Genomic DNA, 14602 nt, shown 5'->3' with positions numbered 1-14602 from the left:
ACAAACGAGAAATGCATATTAATCTGTTTTCATGTTGTCGTTTTTAAGGAAGTGCCCGCAGGCTTAAAGAAAATCTAGTGTTAGCAAAGTATTGACCTGCTTGATTAGAAAAAGTGTTACATGGAGGATAATCTACTATGTGTTGACTTTTTTATCGTTTCCTTAACCCTAAATGCCATACAACAATGTATAATGAATATAACTTGTTTGAAAATGTTACTTATTTTGACGGTTTCAAAAGAAAATCCCATGCCACCACAATTATAAATAAAGCTTTACTTACTTACTAATTAGCAAAAATAAAATAAAAAAATACACCCTAGCAGATACTGACTTTTCAGAAGTTTTATTAAAATTGGAGACATTAAAAATGAAATCTCGTGCTCAGTTTATTCAGAAAAGTCATCTTCAGAATTACAAAGTGTGTTGGCATTGTAAAAGAAAACAGTTATTGTATTATACACAAAAGTTTAAGTCATATTGGCCATGAGGTTTCACAGAACTCCCAAGTTTCTTCTTAATTTTCTCAAGATATTAAATAAAAATAAATTACCTACAGTTAGTATCAATGTTTTTAGAAGATAGTAATCGAAGAAAAGTATGAAAAACTTCAATCCTAGAACACAAAACTATTGATTTGGCTTCAAGTCTACAAAAAACCACAACTTTTTTTCAAACAAATGAAAATAAAATAGAAAAACATGAAAGATATTTTACCTACATTCAGAAGCTTTCCCTCCTCTTTGAATAATTTGATAATGACCATGAGTGCTGAAAGATGTTTGATGACCTCCTTTTTTATCTAAATCAAATCACAATTTCATGGTCAACTGTACATGCAGATGCTTATATCATCATAAGGCACAACTAGTAGTCAACAGATTGCAGCCTAAATAGACTTTAAAACCAATGAATTTCAAATCCTATACTTTCTTTAAGATTTGAATTAAATTCCATTGAAAATAATTTTCTGAATCTAAAATGCACCTCCCTTTGGTCAGAACAAAAAACAACTTGATGAGAACACGCTTCAAACGTTGACCAAACATGCAAATATTACTTGTAACCCATTTCTTTTGCATAAATTCTCAAGTGTAACAGATGTGGCAGAAATATGCTTATGAAGTTTCTAGATGACAATGGACCTCAGGAGACGGAAGCACAGAATGACATCCCGGGGAATTGGTGGTTTGATTGCATTGCCATCCAGCCTGAGGTAACGCAGCCGAGGAACACTTTCATTGACGGAGTCATCCAAAGTCTTCAGGTCTACAGGACAGACATTTGAGCCACTAACGTCTGTAAACACAAAGAAAACTGACGTTGTAAAACTAACAATGACATGACAGAATCCCTCTCTGATCTATTCAATGAATGCATGAAATGCCATCTGGATACATCTGCAGCCTAAATCAATCACTATATTTCTGAAAAGTAGAAGATTTGGGAAAATGCCACAGACTTACTTCCGATCCTGTTGTGGTCCAGGTGAAGGTGCTCAAGGCCTGAAGGAATGAGGGGAACCTCAGTCAGCTGGTTGTGTGATAGCTGTAAGTCCAAAATGCTAGAAGCATTAAATACATTCTTTGGAACCCCACTGCTGCCAAGCTTGTTGTGGTTGAGCCTCAGAAATGCCACTTTCGGCAAACCTTTGAAGTAGCCAGATGGGATCTTCTCAATGTTGTTGCCATCAAGAAAAAGCTGGGTTGTGCTGGGTGGTAAGCCAAGTGGCATGCGACTCAGCTGATTCTTGGCAAGGTTTATCTGTACCAGGCTGTTTAGACCTTTCAAGCTCACCTCAGTTACATCATCATCCAATAGCTTGTTCCCCTGAAGGTCCAAGAGGTTCAGCTTTTCCAGCCCATTGAAGACACCAGCAGGGATCTTGGAGATACGGTTGCGAGAGAGACGTAGATGTTCAAGGCTGGCTGGCAGGGGAGATGGCACAGAAGACAAGAGGTTGTCATCCATGTAGAGGTGCGCCAGGTGAGACATTGCATTTAGGACACCTTCTTTTACTCCCTCGGTTGTGATTTTGTTGCGATTGATGTTCAGCCAGCGCAGCTCTGTGGCATTTTGTAGTGAATCTGCTGACATCACTTCAATAAGATTGTTCTGCAGGTAGAGATACCAAGTATAAGGGGGGATATTAGGGATGCTCTTCAAGCCTTTATTGTCACAGTAGACAGCACGAGGAAAGTTTGGGGGGCAGCGACACTCTTTGGGGCAGGCCTGGATCTGGGCCATATATTCCTCATAAGGCATGTCCTGGCCTAGAACGGGGACAACTAGGCACAAGCAGAGAAGGCTCAGTAGAAGTACCATTTTTGCTGATCAACCTATGACGGAAAGGGAGACAAACAATATTATAGACAACTGTGTCATGTAATGTCAAAGTGTTACACCATGTAAGATGAGGGAAGGGCAAACGGACGTCCAAATGCCCCAGACATCCAAAGTAAAGAGGATCAGTGAAGATGTTATAATTTGCAAAGGATTGGGGACTATTGGGAATTAGGACAACAGTAATGACCCATTTAATTGTTCACACTGAAGAACCTGTCTCTCTCTCTCTCTCTTGCTGTAGATGTAAAACATACCTGGTAAGGCCCAACATATACATATAATACTACAAATCACATAGTTGGAATAAAGATGAGACTACCTACCACCAGCATGAGTTACACAGTACTAATGACATTATCATTAAATTCCAATGGCAGCTGCTAAAAGAACAGCTAGCCCACAATCTCTGGGTCATTACTTGTCTGCCCATAACAAGTCCTGCTCCGACAACAAAATGCAGAGCTGGGGTTAACTTTAATAGCATCAGGGTAAACATCAAGCTTAGACTTTAAGACTTTGCATGTCTATCAGGTTTTGATTGCAACATAATGGCTAAGCTTGCTACAGCTCTACTGTATATCAGATTGTTTTGGTTTGTAGCACCCAAAAAAGCCAAGCATGCATTATGTTGCCAGTTGCTGTAGATTGTTAAGTACGAACAACTGACAAGGACAAAGGAAAAGGTCTGATATGCAACAGGTTGGACACAATCCTCTCCATATGCTCCAGTGTTCTTAAACCTTCAGAGTACATTTCCCCCGAAAGACATGCAATTGTGTTGCATGGCAGCTCTGTTGCCATCATTGTATAAGTGTCCATTTGTTTAGGTGAATATAAAAATAAACACAGCTGTAGTCCTTTTACAGCTGATACATTTCAAGTACAAAAAAGAGGCAAAAACTTCAAGTCTGTTCTATCCACCCATCTATTAAGTTTTACTTGATGCCTTTCAGCTGCCATCTGGTGCTTGTTTAAATTCTTGATGTACTTCAAGTTTGTCTGGAACTCATTTTGTGTAAGCTAAGCTTTTCCATGGATTGGATGCTTCAAAGACAAAGCCGGCACACCTGTTTTGAAGGATGTGCTTCTGCTTTTTTTTATTGTAAAAGGGTCAACGCTTCTTGACCCAGCCTTGAAGTACAGTATGTGGCACAAATATAATACATATACAGTTTAATAAAATGTAACCCATGCTTACATTAGGATTGAATTCCCGATCGCTAAAGTTCCGAAACAATTATCTCCTTTACTACCAACCCTGTCATCCAGACTTAACAGTGTTTTCCAGCTTACCTTTAACTCCACAGGTCCCCTCTTGTCTATGTCCGTCTTCAGCTAGTTATCAAGTGTATAGTCCCAACTTATGAAGCTCTACCTCCGACTTCTCCGTATTTGTACTGCCAGAATTTTCATTCACTGCGTGCCAACTTGTCACACATGATGACACCAAAGCTTCTCTTGGCCAATCAAATTCTCCTAGGATCTCCCAAGGGTCATTGCCCCATGGTTTTTAGTGTGCTAAGCCTTTTCAGCACTTCAGACATGGCCCACTTAGAAACAGGCTAATGCAAGACTACCTGTCCACTGTCTACTGAGTTTTAAATGTACAACCTGCCCTCCTTTGGTCTGCATGCCCTTAATAATTCCACTTACAAATCCCTAGGATTCTGACCTCTGTACTCTTTTTAGATAGTAGATGGAGCTTTGTCATAATAAATCTGGAGTCCAGTTTGGTACTGATCGGACCATCCTGCATCCATCAATTGAACATATTTTTGAAAAGGAACTGTAGGATGGCTACAAAGCCAGTATATTATTACTGCCAGTCAGTAAGAGCACTGTGGATTTTGTTGCCCACTGGTATGCCATTTGTTTTTGTAGAAGACTGCTAATGACACTCCTGTTGACCCTTTCAACATGCCAGCATGGGATTTGGCTAACTTGTAGTGATGACCTCAAAGGTTTGAATGCGGTGGGATAATCTCTGCTGAGTTGGATGACGATAGGGACGACCCTGATCCATGATCAGCCTTGCAATCCCATTAGAGCTCCTCCTGTGTTTGTCATGTTGCCTTAACAGTGATGATTCCTCTACACATGTCTGTAATCTTGACCAATCAATTACACATCTGAACGTTAGTCCTGAGCACATTTATTGGACTGTTTTAAAAAGCATGTTGGGTTAGCCCATTAGCCTAAACGTCTTTGCATATAGCAGTAGCTCAGTCCATAGGGACTTGGGTTGAGAACCAGAGGGTCGCCGGAGCGCCTGCTGAAAGCATCACTCCGACATCTCTCTGTTAGTGCATGTCCATGTTCATCAGAGTGTAAACACCTAATTTCCCCTTGCAGGGATAAATAAAGCAAATCTTAATCTTACAAAGTTACATATCTTGTATTTCATTAATATACCTAGTGCTTGTTATTAGAGTATACTTTGGAACATGCCATTAGTATTGTTTTCTTATGCACCAGTCTTTTGTTGGTTTGCTTGATTTTGGTCTTGGAAAAAAATGACATTTTTAAGATAAAGATTTCAATCAATCCATCAATCAAGCAATCAACAGTATAGTATATTATGGGTAGAATGTATTTGTACTATTTAAGTTAAAAATATTCAGGGCCTATGTCGGAGAGTGATGCAGTTAACAGGAAGAAAACCAAGATTTCTAACCCTGCAGCACTTCATGTGCAACTATCTCTCCAGATATAAAATATTCAGCTTGTAATCTCTAAACTTTACTTCCACTCAGCTCTTCCATTACTATGGTCAACTAGCAGCTGTATTAACTTGTTTTTGGATAAAATCCTCAATATTTAAATCCATCCATCTGATAAGTTTGTTGAAGGGTATAAGCCCATGTGCCCCCTCCTACCGGCACCTTCAGAGTGAAAAAGCAACACTTATTCAAAGTGCCAGGAATGTCAATGCAATTTGGCAACACAATTTATGATGCGTGTAAAACTGAACCAAACTAGCACTCTTCCATTCTCATTAAAACACAATAATCATTGATAATAAATTGTTGGTAATAAAAACAATGACTCAGGGTTTCACAGATCTCTGCAAACTCGACCATATCTGACAAAAACTAATTTATTTCTGACAGACTGGGCAGAAACAAATGGAGAGAAATATGATAATGCTAATTTCCTGCCAGAGGCTTTGAGTGGGAGCCAGTTATGTTAATTACACAACGGGATGTATTTGCACTGCAGCGGTTTTAGCGGCATGTGTCCCAGTTGATGGCTTTGCTGAAATCCTCCCTGTGACTTTGAAGCATCGTAAGGAGTTTGCTTGCATGAGAAAGTAAGTGACTACGACGTATGACTACGATGTATGTCACTTGCAGACTTTGGATAGACACAATTGTTTTGGCATAGTTCATACATTTCCAGACTTATGCTCGCTTGATTGTTATTAGTATTAATTACAACATTTAGCATCCCTAATAATAGAAAAAATGTTTTTAACAGAAAACTAGACAAAACTGCATGTCACACCTGAAACACATTAACAAATTGTAAAGCCATCCTTAATTTGAACGTTTCTCCACCACTTTTAGCTATATTTTCTAAACATACAAGGTGACACTGCACCAAAGTTAAAGATAAAGATTTTAACCATTTGATTGATGTACAACACATTTGCCTCTTACTCCTCCTCCTTTCTATCAGATTTATTACCAAAGAAAGTCAAGATCATTTTACCTGCTTCACCAGATGTTGCAAGTGCTCTGCTTGAAGCCAGATGAGGTTTGGTTCCTCTGCCTCTTCAGTGTTTTGATCTGATAAGCAGCAGTCCACCCTATCTATTGGCTCTGACGTGGTCAGCCCTGTGAACTGTCCGAGTTATAATTGTATTGTTGTTGGTTCACTTCCACCAAGGCTGCACCTTGGACATGCACCGGCTGCCCCAAGAGGATGGAGCATGTGTTGTAGGAGGGAGGAGGGATTGTTTGTGAATTGGGTTGTCCTTTGAGAGTTTGTGTTGCCTACTTTTCTACCAGCCCATTAGTTTTTTTCCCGCCTCTTTTATTTTGTCTCCTTTTTTTAAGTTATCTTTCTTGAGGCTTTAACTGCTGTCACTCCACCCAAGTGAACCATTTGGTTTGCGATGGAAGATTTGCTCTTCACCCATTGCTCTGGGGGATGGGTGCACAACCACCACTACATGTCTCACAGGCCTTGAGATGTGTTTACTAGGTTGTCTGGTGAGGTAAGTTCCGAGCTTAAGGGGGTTTGCACTCAGACATTCACACCCAACTTTTTATGGGAAAATTCCCTATTTACAACCTAAATCTTCTTTTTTTTGCAGCTTTTCCATCTATCACTGATAATTTGTCACTCACTTAAGTCATTGCCAGAAACAGCCTTGTTTTACAATGTGCTCTATTGCATTAGGGCAGGAGCTCCAGACTGCTGTTGAGTTCAGGCACTTGTTTTACTTGTAAAAGTTCAAACTTCAACAAAATGTTTAGTGGTACACTGGTGAGATATCATTGAAAAACAAATTAAGTAAACCCAGTTCATTAGATATCCATTTATCCAACAAGCAGAGTCATTCATGTTAAGTGTGAGGATTTTTCAAAATCTTAAATCTCAAACTTGTTATCATGCTGCTGCTAGCAGTTAGCTAAGAGGCTTCATGTACCTGCAGTCTAGTAGTGTCCCAGTATAACTACCATGGATCTAAACTCAACATCCTATCTAAATTACATACAATATATCACAGCCCTGCATACACAGGGACATTGTATGTAGAGGCAAAATTACCAAGTTTATTCATGACAGTAAAATTCATGGAAAACCAACACTTATCAAACTGCAGAAAATACTTCAGTTTGGAAAGTCTTTGGAACCAAATCAACTTTGAGCTTCATATCTGAATGGGGATCAATTGTAAAAATGGCTGCACTCGGTCTAAACATTGACGGAGGGGTTGTGGAGGAGAGGATGTTTATGCCCCTGTGACGTCTCGCTTCCACTACGAATGTCATGGTGGCATAAATGGGGTGTAAACTGACCCCACCTCTGCACTACCATAAGAGGTATGAGGTAGTAACAGAGGCATTGGACTATGGGTAGAACAAGTGCCAAGCTGCTTTTCAGCCGATCTTGTTAAAATGAATTATGGAAATCATTTTTTTCTTCCTTTCCGTCATCCCTCCCCATCATCCTGCATCATATCTCAGCTGTGCATGTCTGTGCTATGGCCAGCTGGAGCCCATGTCTTTACTTTTAGGGAGTTGGGTGAGAAAGGAGAAATGATGGGGAGTTAGCATTATGTAAAAGGAAATAACAACTATGACAAATTTGCAGAGTGGGCTTTGAGTTTTTTAAGACAAGATTAGAGCGACATTGGACGGATAAAGAAGACGACAAACAACAGAGATAAAACAGCTGGAGACAGTCTGGAAAGAAGGATGATCTTTGGAAGTTGGGCCAGGCTGCTACACCTGATTATACTTTCACTTAACGTCTTGAGCAGGAGGATGTGAGGCTTAAGGCTTTATAAAAGACTTTATTGTCTAGACACGGGCAGCAGGAGCTCTACTCAGGATTTAAATCAGGGCAACACCGGAGGAAGTGGAGGAAATTGTCTTAGATTGGGAATCAGTAAAAATGAGTGTATAAAAACACGTGAAATGTCAAGGCTGTTTTGAAAAAGCATGTCATTCAGTAGAACATTTTGCCACCTGAATGGTATTTGATAGCATAGGGAAGTGTTTAATGTATTCAAATTACCTCTCAGCACCTACTGGTAGAACTTTCAGACTTTTGCTCATACAGTAGATGGGGTCATATCAAAGCATAACTTGACTTAACAGCTGGCTTGAATTACAAACACTAGCAGGAATCAGTGGGCCATCTGAAAGTCATTCACATAACAACTCCAAGTGCCACGTTTCCAATGAACTTACAACCTAATGTCTTTAAATTGTGTTTACTCTGATTATGAACTCTGGACTAATACTCTTTCAAGAAACTAGTGATTCCAGCACACGTGGTTCACATCAGTCAGACATAGTGGTGTTGTTACAGTTCATGCACATCTCTGATACTGTATAAGGAAAGTGACGAGTATATGCCATGCAAACACCCAAGGACAATGTCTATAACAAGTTCATTTATGTATCACCAGGAATATTTAAAGGATGTAACTGGGGTTGTAGCCAAATTTGTTTTTAAAAAATTATGTTTTGTTGGTCATGGAGTTAGATTATATCAAAAGTTATGACTCCCCCAAACAGTTAAAACAGTGAAATGTGTACATTTTGAGGATTCCAAATTTTATTGTTGACGACTCTCCATGGAAAGAATTAGAAGGGAATGAAAAGCAGACTTTAAAAATATCCAGAGTCTTTTTCTGGTGATAAAGGCAAAATCTGGATCCATTTAGGGTTTTGTTTTTAGCATGGATTGTGTCAATGACAGATTTAGCTACCATATAATGACTTAATGGTTTGTTGGATGCCATTTTGAAGCCTTTTAGGGAAACTCCATGCTGTTGTTTTGTAGCCCAAAATTAGCAACAGGTGCCAGTGGCTAAATCATTATCTTGCAAGGTAAACATGTTTTTTGAAACTGAGTTCTGCATTTATCAGACTAAAGACATGAAACCTCGGAAACTTGCCATGAGATCTTCTTTATCTCTTGGTAAGTGGCCAACTTGTGGGTCAAACTTATGTTAACATAGAATAAACTAAGGTCTGCTGTGCTCTCTGCAGGGAAAGCATACTATCATCTCAACTCAAACTGATTTCTTCTACTCAGTGTCATTTCATTCAAGAAGTTTATTAATTGAAAAAAGAACAGGCGTGTATATTTCGTCCATCCAAGATTGACTCTATTTTGGATCAAGTCACGAGTGACCACTTGAGAAACTGCAGATTTTGCACTTTTTCAATCCCCTTTGCTGACAATTGGTTTTGAGCTGCCATTAATATTGTGAAGTTATTAGTTTTAATGTACCAGCCAAATACAGTTATAGAGACTAAATATGCATTTGTAGTTTTATACTGACTTGTTAAACTATTGGAGAACATTCAATAAACCATGTGCTTCCAATGATAATCCCTCCATAAAGGATGTTTAGGTTAGGACTGGAGTTACAGGAGTACCTGAGTTCATGCCATGGCTTTATCAATTTGTTACAAAACACCCGAAAAATTAACTACAGCAGGCTGTTGGAAACATTGTTTATTCAACTGTGTTTGATTTCCTCACAGCAAACCCAGGAGCAGTTACTGAGTCAAAGGCCACAAAAGAAATCACGATAAAATTAAAAATTACCTGAACAGAACGTAATATTCTAATCTAATCTGACACTGCTGCCAAGTAGACTTGTATTTCGGTAGGAAGCATGTATCAAACATGTTAAACAACAACGTAACAATAAAAGCGCCTTAACTGCAAAAGCTGTAGTTTATTATTAAAGAATGGTACCATTGGTTGCATGCAAGTAAGTAATGTAGATGTTGAATACAAATCAAAAAAGAGCTTGACAGTGGACAGCCCAGAATTAGGTAACGTAAAAAGACAAAACTTCATGAGCTCAAGCTTACTGAGCAAAAGTCATTCTAATGATAATACCAATGCTATTTAACCATGTGTCACTTATCTTTCATGTTACCAACAAGAACCTTGGAAATGCTCAAGTACTAGTTTGACTCAAGAAACGTGTCTTTAATTGGTTTATATTTTTATGGATCAAGGAAGTCAATCAAATGGGGCTGTAAAATTGCACACATGAATAAATAACTTTGGTATTTTCTTTAAAACCTTTTTGATTGAGTCAAAAAATATCAATTCTCTGTAACTGCTTTTTTTCTTACATTTGTTCAAAATGTCTCACATAATACAAAGAAATCTGAGTATGCAGTCATTTGCTGGTCCCTTGCACAGCAATGGATTAATAATTGTACTCACATAATTAGCAAAACACGCAAGACAGACAACAAAAGAACACTACAATTGAATTGAGACCTTGGAGCCTTTGTTTACTCCATTGTGTCTGTATTCATTGTAATTTAATGAGAGTTTGGAATGTGTACGTGTGTGTTTTCAATGTTATATGGATTCATTTTCTCCATATAACATTAGTCTTTTTTTATTATTATTTTATTAATTTTTCAGCCTTCATGTTTCTTGCAACACTGATAATATTCATTCATACTTGATGAACTGTGTCTAATTTCATGTTGTGCAAAATGTGTTACAATTTTGTATCCGGTGTATCTTACATTTGCACAGCTCTGCCTGTATTTTGTAATTGATGAAGGTGCCATTATAGTACCCCAGACTTGTTTATGTGCGAGGAAGTTTGAGTACTTTGTAAGGAGTGGTACTATGATATTCAAATCCAGAAGGCAGTGTGATGAGTTGCCATGGTAATAAACCATTGAGGGGCCAGGAAAGGTCGTTGAATTAAGGGAGTTCCTTATTCAAACATGATATCTGAAGCTTGGCGCAGGCAGTTAGGGGATTCAGGAGGCATGCTGCGTTGTGTGACGTTGTTGCCGTCCAACCGCAGATGTTTCAGGCGGGAATAGTTGAGGGGTCCAACGTACTTGCAGATACTTTCCAGGTCAAACTCTGCAACAAATCAAAAATAGAGAAATGCTGAATAGTTGCTGAAGATGAAACCTGTTTTTTTACACTTTAAACTATTTCACCAGGAGGAGTCCGAAGGAGAACGTTTTTTTAAGAGTAAACAATCCACACTGTGGTTTTATTCCATTCTGCTGAACAATAGCTGGGGACAATAATGTTCCAGTGTGACCAGGAGTAGCCAGTAGTAAGATGGTGACCATAAGCTAGCGAGCATAAACAAGTCCTTAATTATGATATTTCAAAACATGAAGACACATTTTCTATGATAAATTAAATGCAGTGTTACTAACTGAAAGATACCTAAATTGGGTTTAAGTATGACATACTAAATCCAAGACATATGGGACCCATCCAATTGAGGCCTTGTTTAGAGTTCCTACAAAGGCCTATATGTGGGTAAACATTGTTAGGTATTGAAGGGCCCTTATAGGGCTCCATACAGAATCCATATGATCAGATTTTAACCTACTTGGGCTTTTACTGGTACCAGTGTTTCCTGATTAAATGGTATCTGGGTCCAAACAGCAGCCCATATCCATTTTAAGCCCAATTTACCAGGTAAAGAACACATTAAACCCACTTTGATGAAAATACATTTTCTAGGAAGAATTGAGAATCAGTTGTCACTCACTGTTGATTTCGTTGGCCTGGAGGTAGAGTTGCTCCAGCTGCTCGTTGATCTCAGGGATGGACTGCAATTTGTTGAAAGACAGGTCCAGCTCCACCAGTGACGTTACATTAAATACTCCAGCAGGGAGTCCTGAGTCAACAAGCTTGTTGTTGGAGATTCTTAGGTACTGCAGAGAGGGCAGCTTGTTCAAGTATCCTGCTCCGACCGAATCAATATCATTGAAGTCAGCATAAAGGATTTCCAGAGAACTCGGGACACCAGCTGGAAGCTTCTTCAGCTTGTTGTGGCTCACATCCAGGGACAGCATCTTCTTTGGCCCCTTGAATGCCCCAGCGATGGCATCGGATGTCAGCTGATTGAACTGAACATTGACAGAGGTCAGATTCTCCTTGTCACTCAGGAGTCCAGAGGGGAACTTGGACAACTTGTTGTGCATAATCTTCAACTCATCCAGGGACTTTGAGGGGGGTACGATTGGTTCTGTCAGGTTGTTGTAGCTGAAGAAGAGCTTCTCTAAGGCTGTGAGTTTGTCAATTGTACCCTTTTCTACCTTGCCATTGGTAATCTGGTTATGGTCAAGAACCAGCCAGCGAAGTGTGTCAGTCACATTATCAAACACACCTGCTTTGATCTCCTGTATTTGGTTGTTCTGGAGGTACAAGTATTTGATCCCTGTTGGGACAAAGGGGACAAACTTGAGCTTGCGGCTGTCACAATACATAGCAGTGGGGAAGGTTATTGGGCAGTCGCATTCCTGATTACAGTTAGGCCCAGAGGGTCCTAACACTGAAGAGGGCTGGTAGTCGTAGTCATCATACTGACATAGCACCACACTGACTAATATGGCCAGCAGGGGTACACGGAGAGGGAACATGGTTTTTGGGGGATCCTAAAAACAGAAGACAAAGGGAGTGATAATTAGAGTGGTTTGAGGGGTTAAGAGCAACAAACCATTTGCCTGGAAAAGAAAACAGATGTGAATGGATTTGTTTTGTTCAAGTGATTGTCCTTTAAACAATAGCATGAGAAATAAAAAAGAAAACTAGCCCCCTCTCCAGTTACATACAGAGGTGTTGCATGGTGGGGGACTATTCCCTTCCATTCTAATATTCTTTTCTATTCTATTCTAAGGGCCCATGAGTAACTGGGGCCCTTCAAAATGCATTCATGCATGTAACAAAGTGTTATATAGTCGGTCAAAAGTTCATGTTAACCGATTGGAAGCCAGTGTGTCCTGGATTCTTTGATTCAAGTATCCCTTGCAAGCCACATCATTACAGCTGCAGCTTAAACCAAAATGCTTTATTCTTAGCACCACTTCTTAAAACTTCAATAATCTATAAACTTGATACGTTGTGCATTAGGTAGCACTGTGAGCTATAATGCAACACAGATGTTCTGAAAGTGCATTCTATATAAATTAATATTTCACGAGCCATCGTCTATATGTGTGCATAAAAGTACAGACAAAACACTAGTGAAGTCATTTTTGCAACATGTGTTCCTTAGTTGACACGAATAAAAGTGATCTGAAAGCAGATATATAATCTCTTAGGATCATGACTGTACCAAATCAACCCTTCACACAATGCAAAACCAGAATGATTGATTCCAGAGCCATGAAAAATGCAGACAGAAACTGGATCCAAGTGCAACAGATTGGCTTCCAGAGTCTAAAGTCAAAGGAATCTCTAAAACAGTTCTAAAAAGGCTCTGTTGATCTGTGTAAGATTAAAGTTAATACAGTTGTTGGTTTTCCTACAACAATATGCAAATCAGCAAACTTCTAACACTGGTTTTTTTTGCTCCATGCATTGGTCTTCCTGCCTTCTCTCTTGCAGCTCTAGCAGCTGCCAAAAAGCCTTGCAGTGTCAGCTGTTAGTCCCACCCGGAAAACCGAGATAAAGTCAAAATAATCAAACAGGAAATCACAACTCCATGCTTCCATATGCAAGCTTACCTGCAGCTCTCTCTCTTTGTGTGTGCGTGGGGTGGAGGGCCAGAAGGTAAGAACAGTGGTGTTCAAAAACTGGGAAGTCTCTGGAGGAAAACACAGAAGGGAAGAAGGAGAGAGGGGGAGGAGAGAGAGAATGGTAGATGGAGATACAGTGAGGGAAAAAAGGAAGGCGGAGGAGGGGAGATTTCTTTAGCAAACTAGAATCAGGTTGTCATGTAAATTTGAGGTGTCTTCAATATATTGTCTGGTGAGTATGTTCCAAAAACTTCTTTTTACTGTGCAAGAACAGGCACAGAACATACATGAAAGTTAGAACATGATCGAGCCAAAAAAATTGATGATGCAATTAATATTACCTACCGAAATATCGCCTTTACAAAGGAGCCACTTCTGGTGCTTTCTGATATTTGTCCTCTATAAACCGCTGCAGAGTGTGTCTTAGCAAGACCTCAAGTTCAAGTTAAGTAGGCTGTTGGTGGAAAACTTTGTGTGGAAAACTGTGAAAATTATCTCTGGCATGGTTTCAACAGACGCCGGTCATGAAGAAGAATTCATCTGTACCTCTGGAGTTGTGAATAAGGCTTTGGAAAATCTGACAAAAAGTAATGAGACGGCCAGAAAAGACTTGCATAACAGTTGAGGAAAACATTTCTTCTTGTCTGTTTTTGACCAAAGGAATGGTGCTGTAACTGTATAGGTAAAGGCAGATCCAATTAATCCCATATGTCTACATTGAATTATATGTCCTCACTGTCTTGTAAGCTTGTGTTTTTCTCCTTCTAGATCCCCTAATGTATATATTTGTTGGCTCAAATGGGGTATTAAAGATAAATAGCCAAATGTTTCTCCCATTTGTTGGGGGACTTGTATCACAGCATGCCGAGGATTGACGCCTGGATTCAATTGGTCGCAGTGTGGTCTGTTACACTACTCACATACCTTTCTAAAAGATGCATCCCCCATACAAGGAAAATGGTAATACCTTAAACTACCCCTTATTTCAAAATATCTGATTCCCAAGATTTCAAACTAATTTCTACCAGAATAAACAT

The 14602-nt window shown here is 39.3% G+C and overlaps 2 protein-coding genes across 3 annotated transcripts; both read right to left on the bottom strand.

The window, feature by feature from the left end:
* Positions 1-371: 371 nt before the first annotated feature.
* Positions 372-6230, bottom strand: kera (keratocan). Of its 2 annotated transcripts, none has more exons than XM_079335675.1 (3): positions 6058-6230; positions 1467-2339; positions 372-1299 (listed from the first exon to the last, which is right to left on the bottom strand). In XM_079335675.1, exons 2-3 carry the CDS (start codon positions 2323-2325, stop codon positions 1130-1132), a joined length of 1029 nt encoding a protein of 342 aa, XP_079191801.1. In that variant the 5' UTR covers positions 2326-2339; positions 6058-6230; the 3' UTR covers positions 372-1129. The 2 variants fall into 2 exon arrangements, with proteins under 2 accessions (XP_079191801.1, XP_079191800.1); XM_079335674.1 differs by lacking the exon at positions 6058-6230 and adding an exon at positions 3640-3782.
* A 3303-nt stretch (positions 6231-9533) lies between these two features.
* On the bottom strand, positions 9534-14259 carry lum (lumican). Its single transcript, XM_079334824.1, has 4 exons — positions 13911-14259; positions 13554-13633; positions 11594-12482; positions 9534-10944 (listed from the first exon to the last, which is right to left on the bottom strand). The coding sequence occupies exons 3-4, from the start codon at positions 12465-12467 to the stop codon at positions 10790-10792; spliced, it is 1029 nt and encodes a 342-aa protein (XP_079190950.1). The 5' UTR covers positions 12468-12482; positions 13554-13633; positions 13911-14259; the 3' UTR covers positions 9534-10789.
* Between the last annotated feature and the right edge of the window lie 343 nt (positions 14260-14602).

This window comes from Symphodus melops (genome assembly GCF_947650265.1).
Source record: "Symphodus melops genome assembly, chromosome: 22".
NCBI lineage: Eukaryota > Metazoa > Chordata > Actinopteri > Labriformes > Labridae > Symphodus > Symphodus melops.
This window is presented reverse-complemented; position numbering and strand designations above follow the sequence as displayed.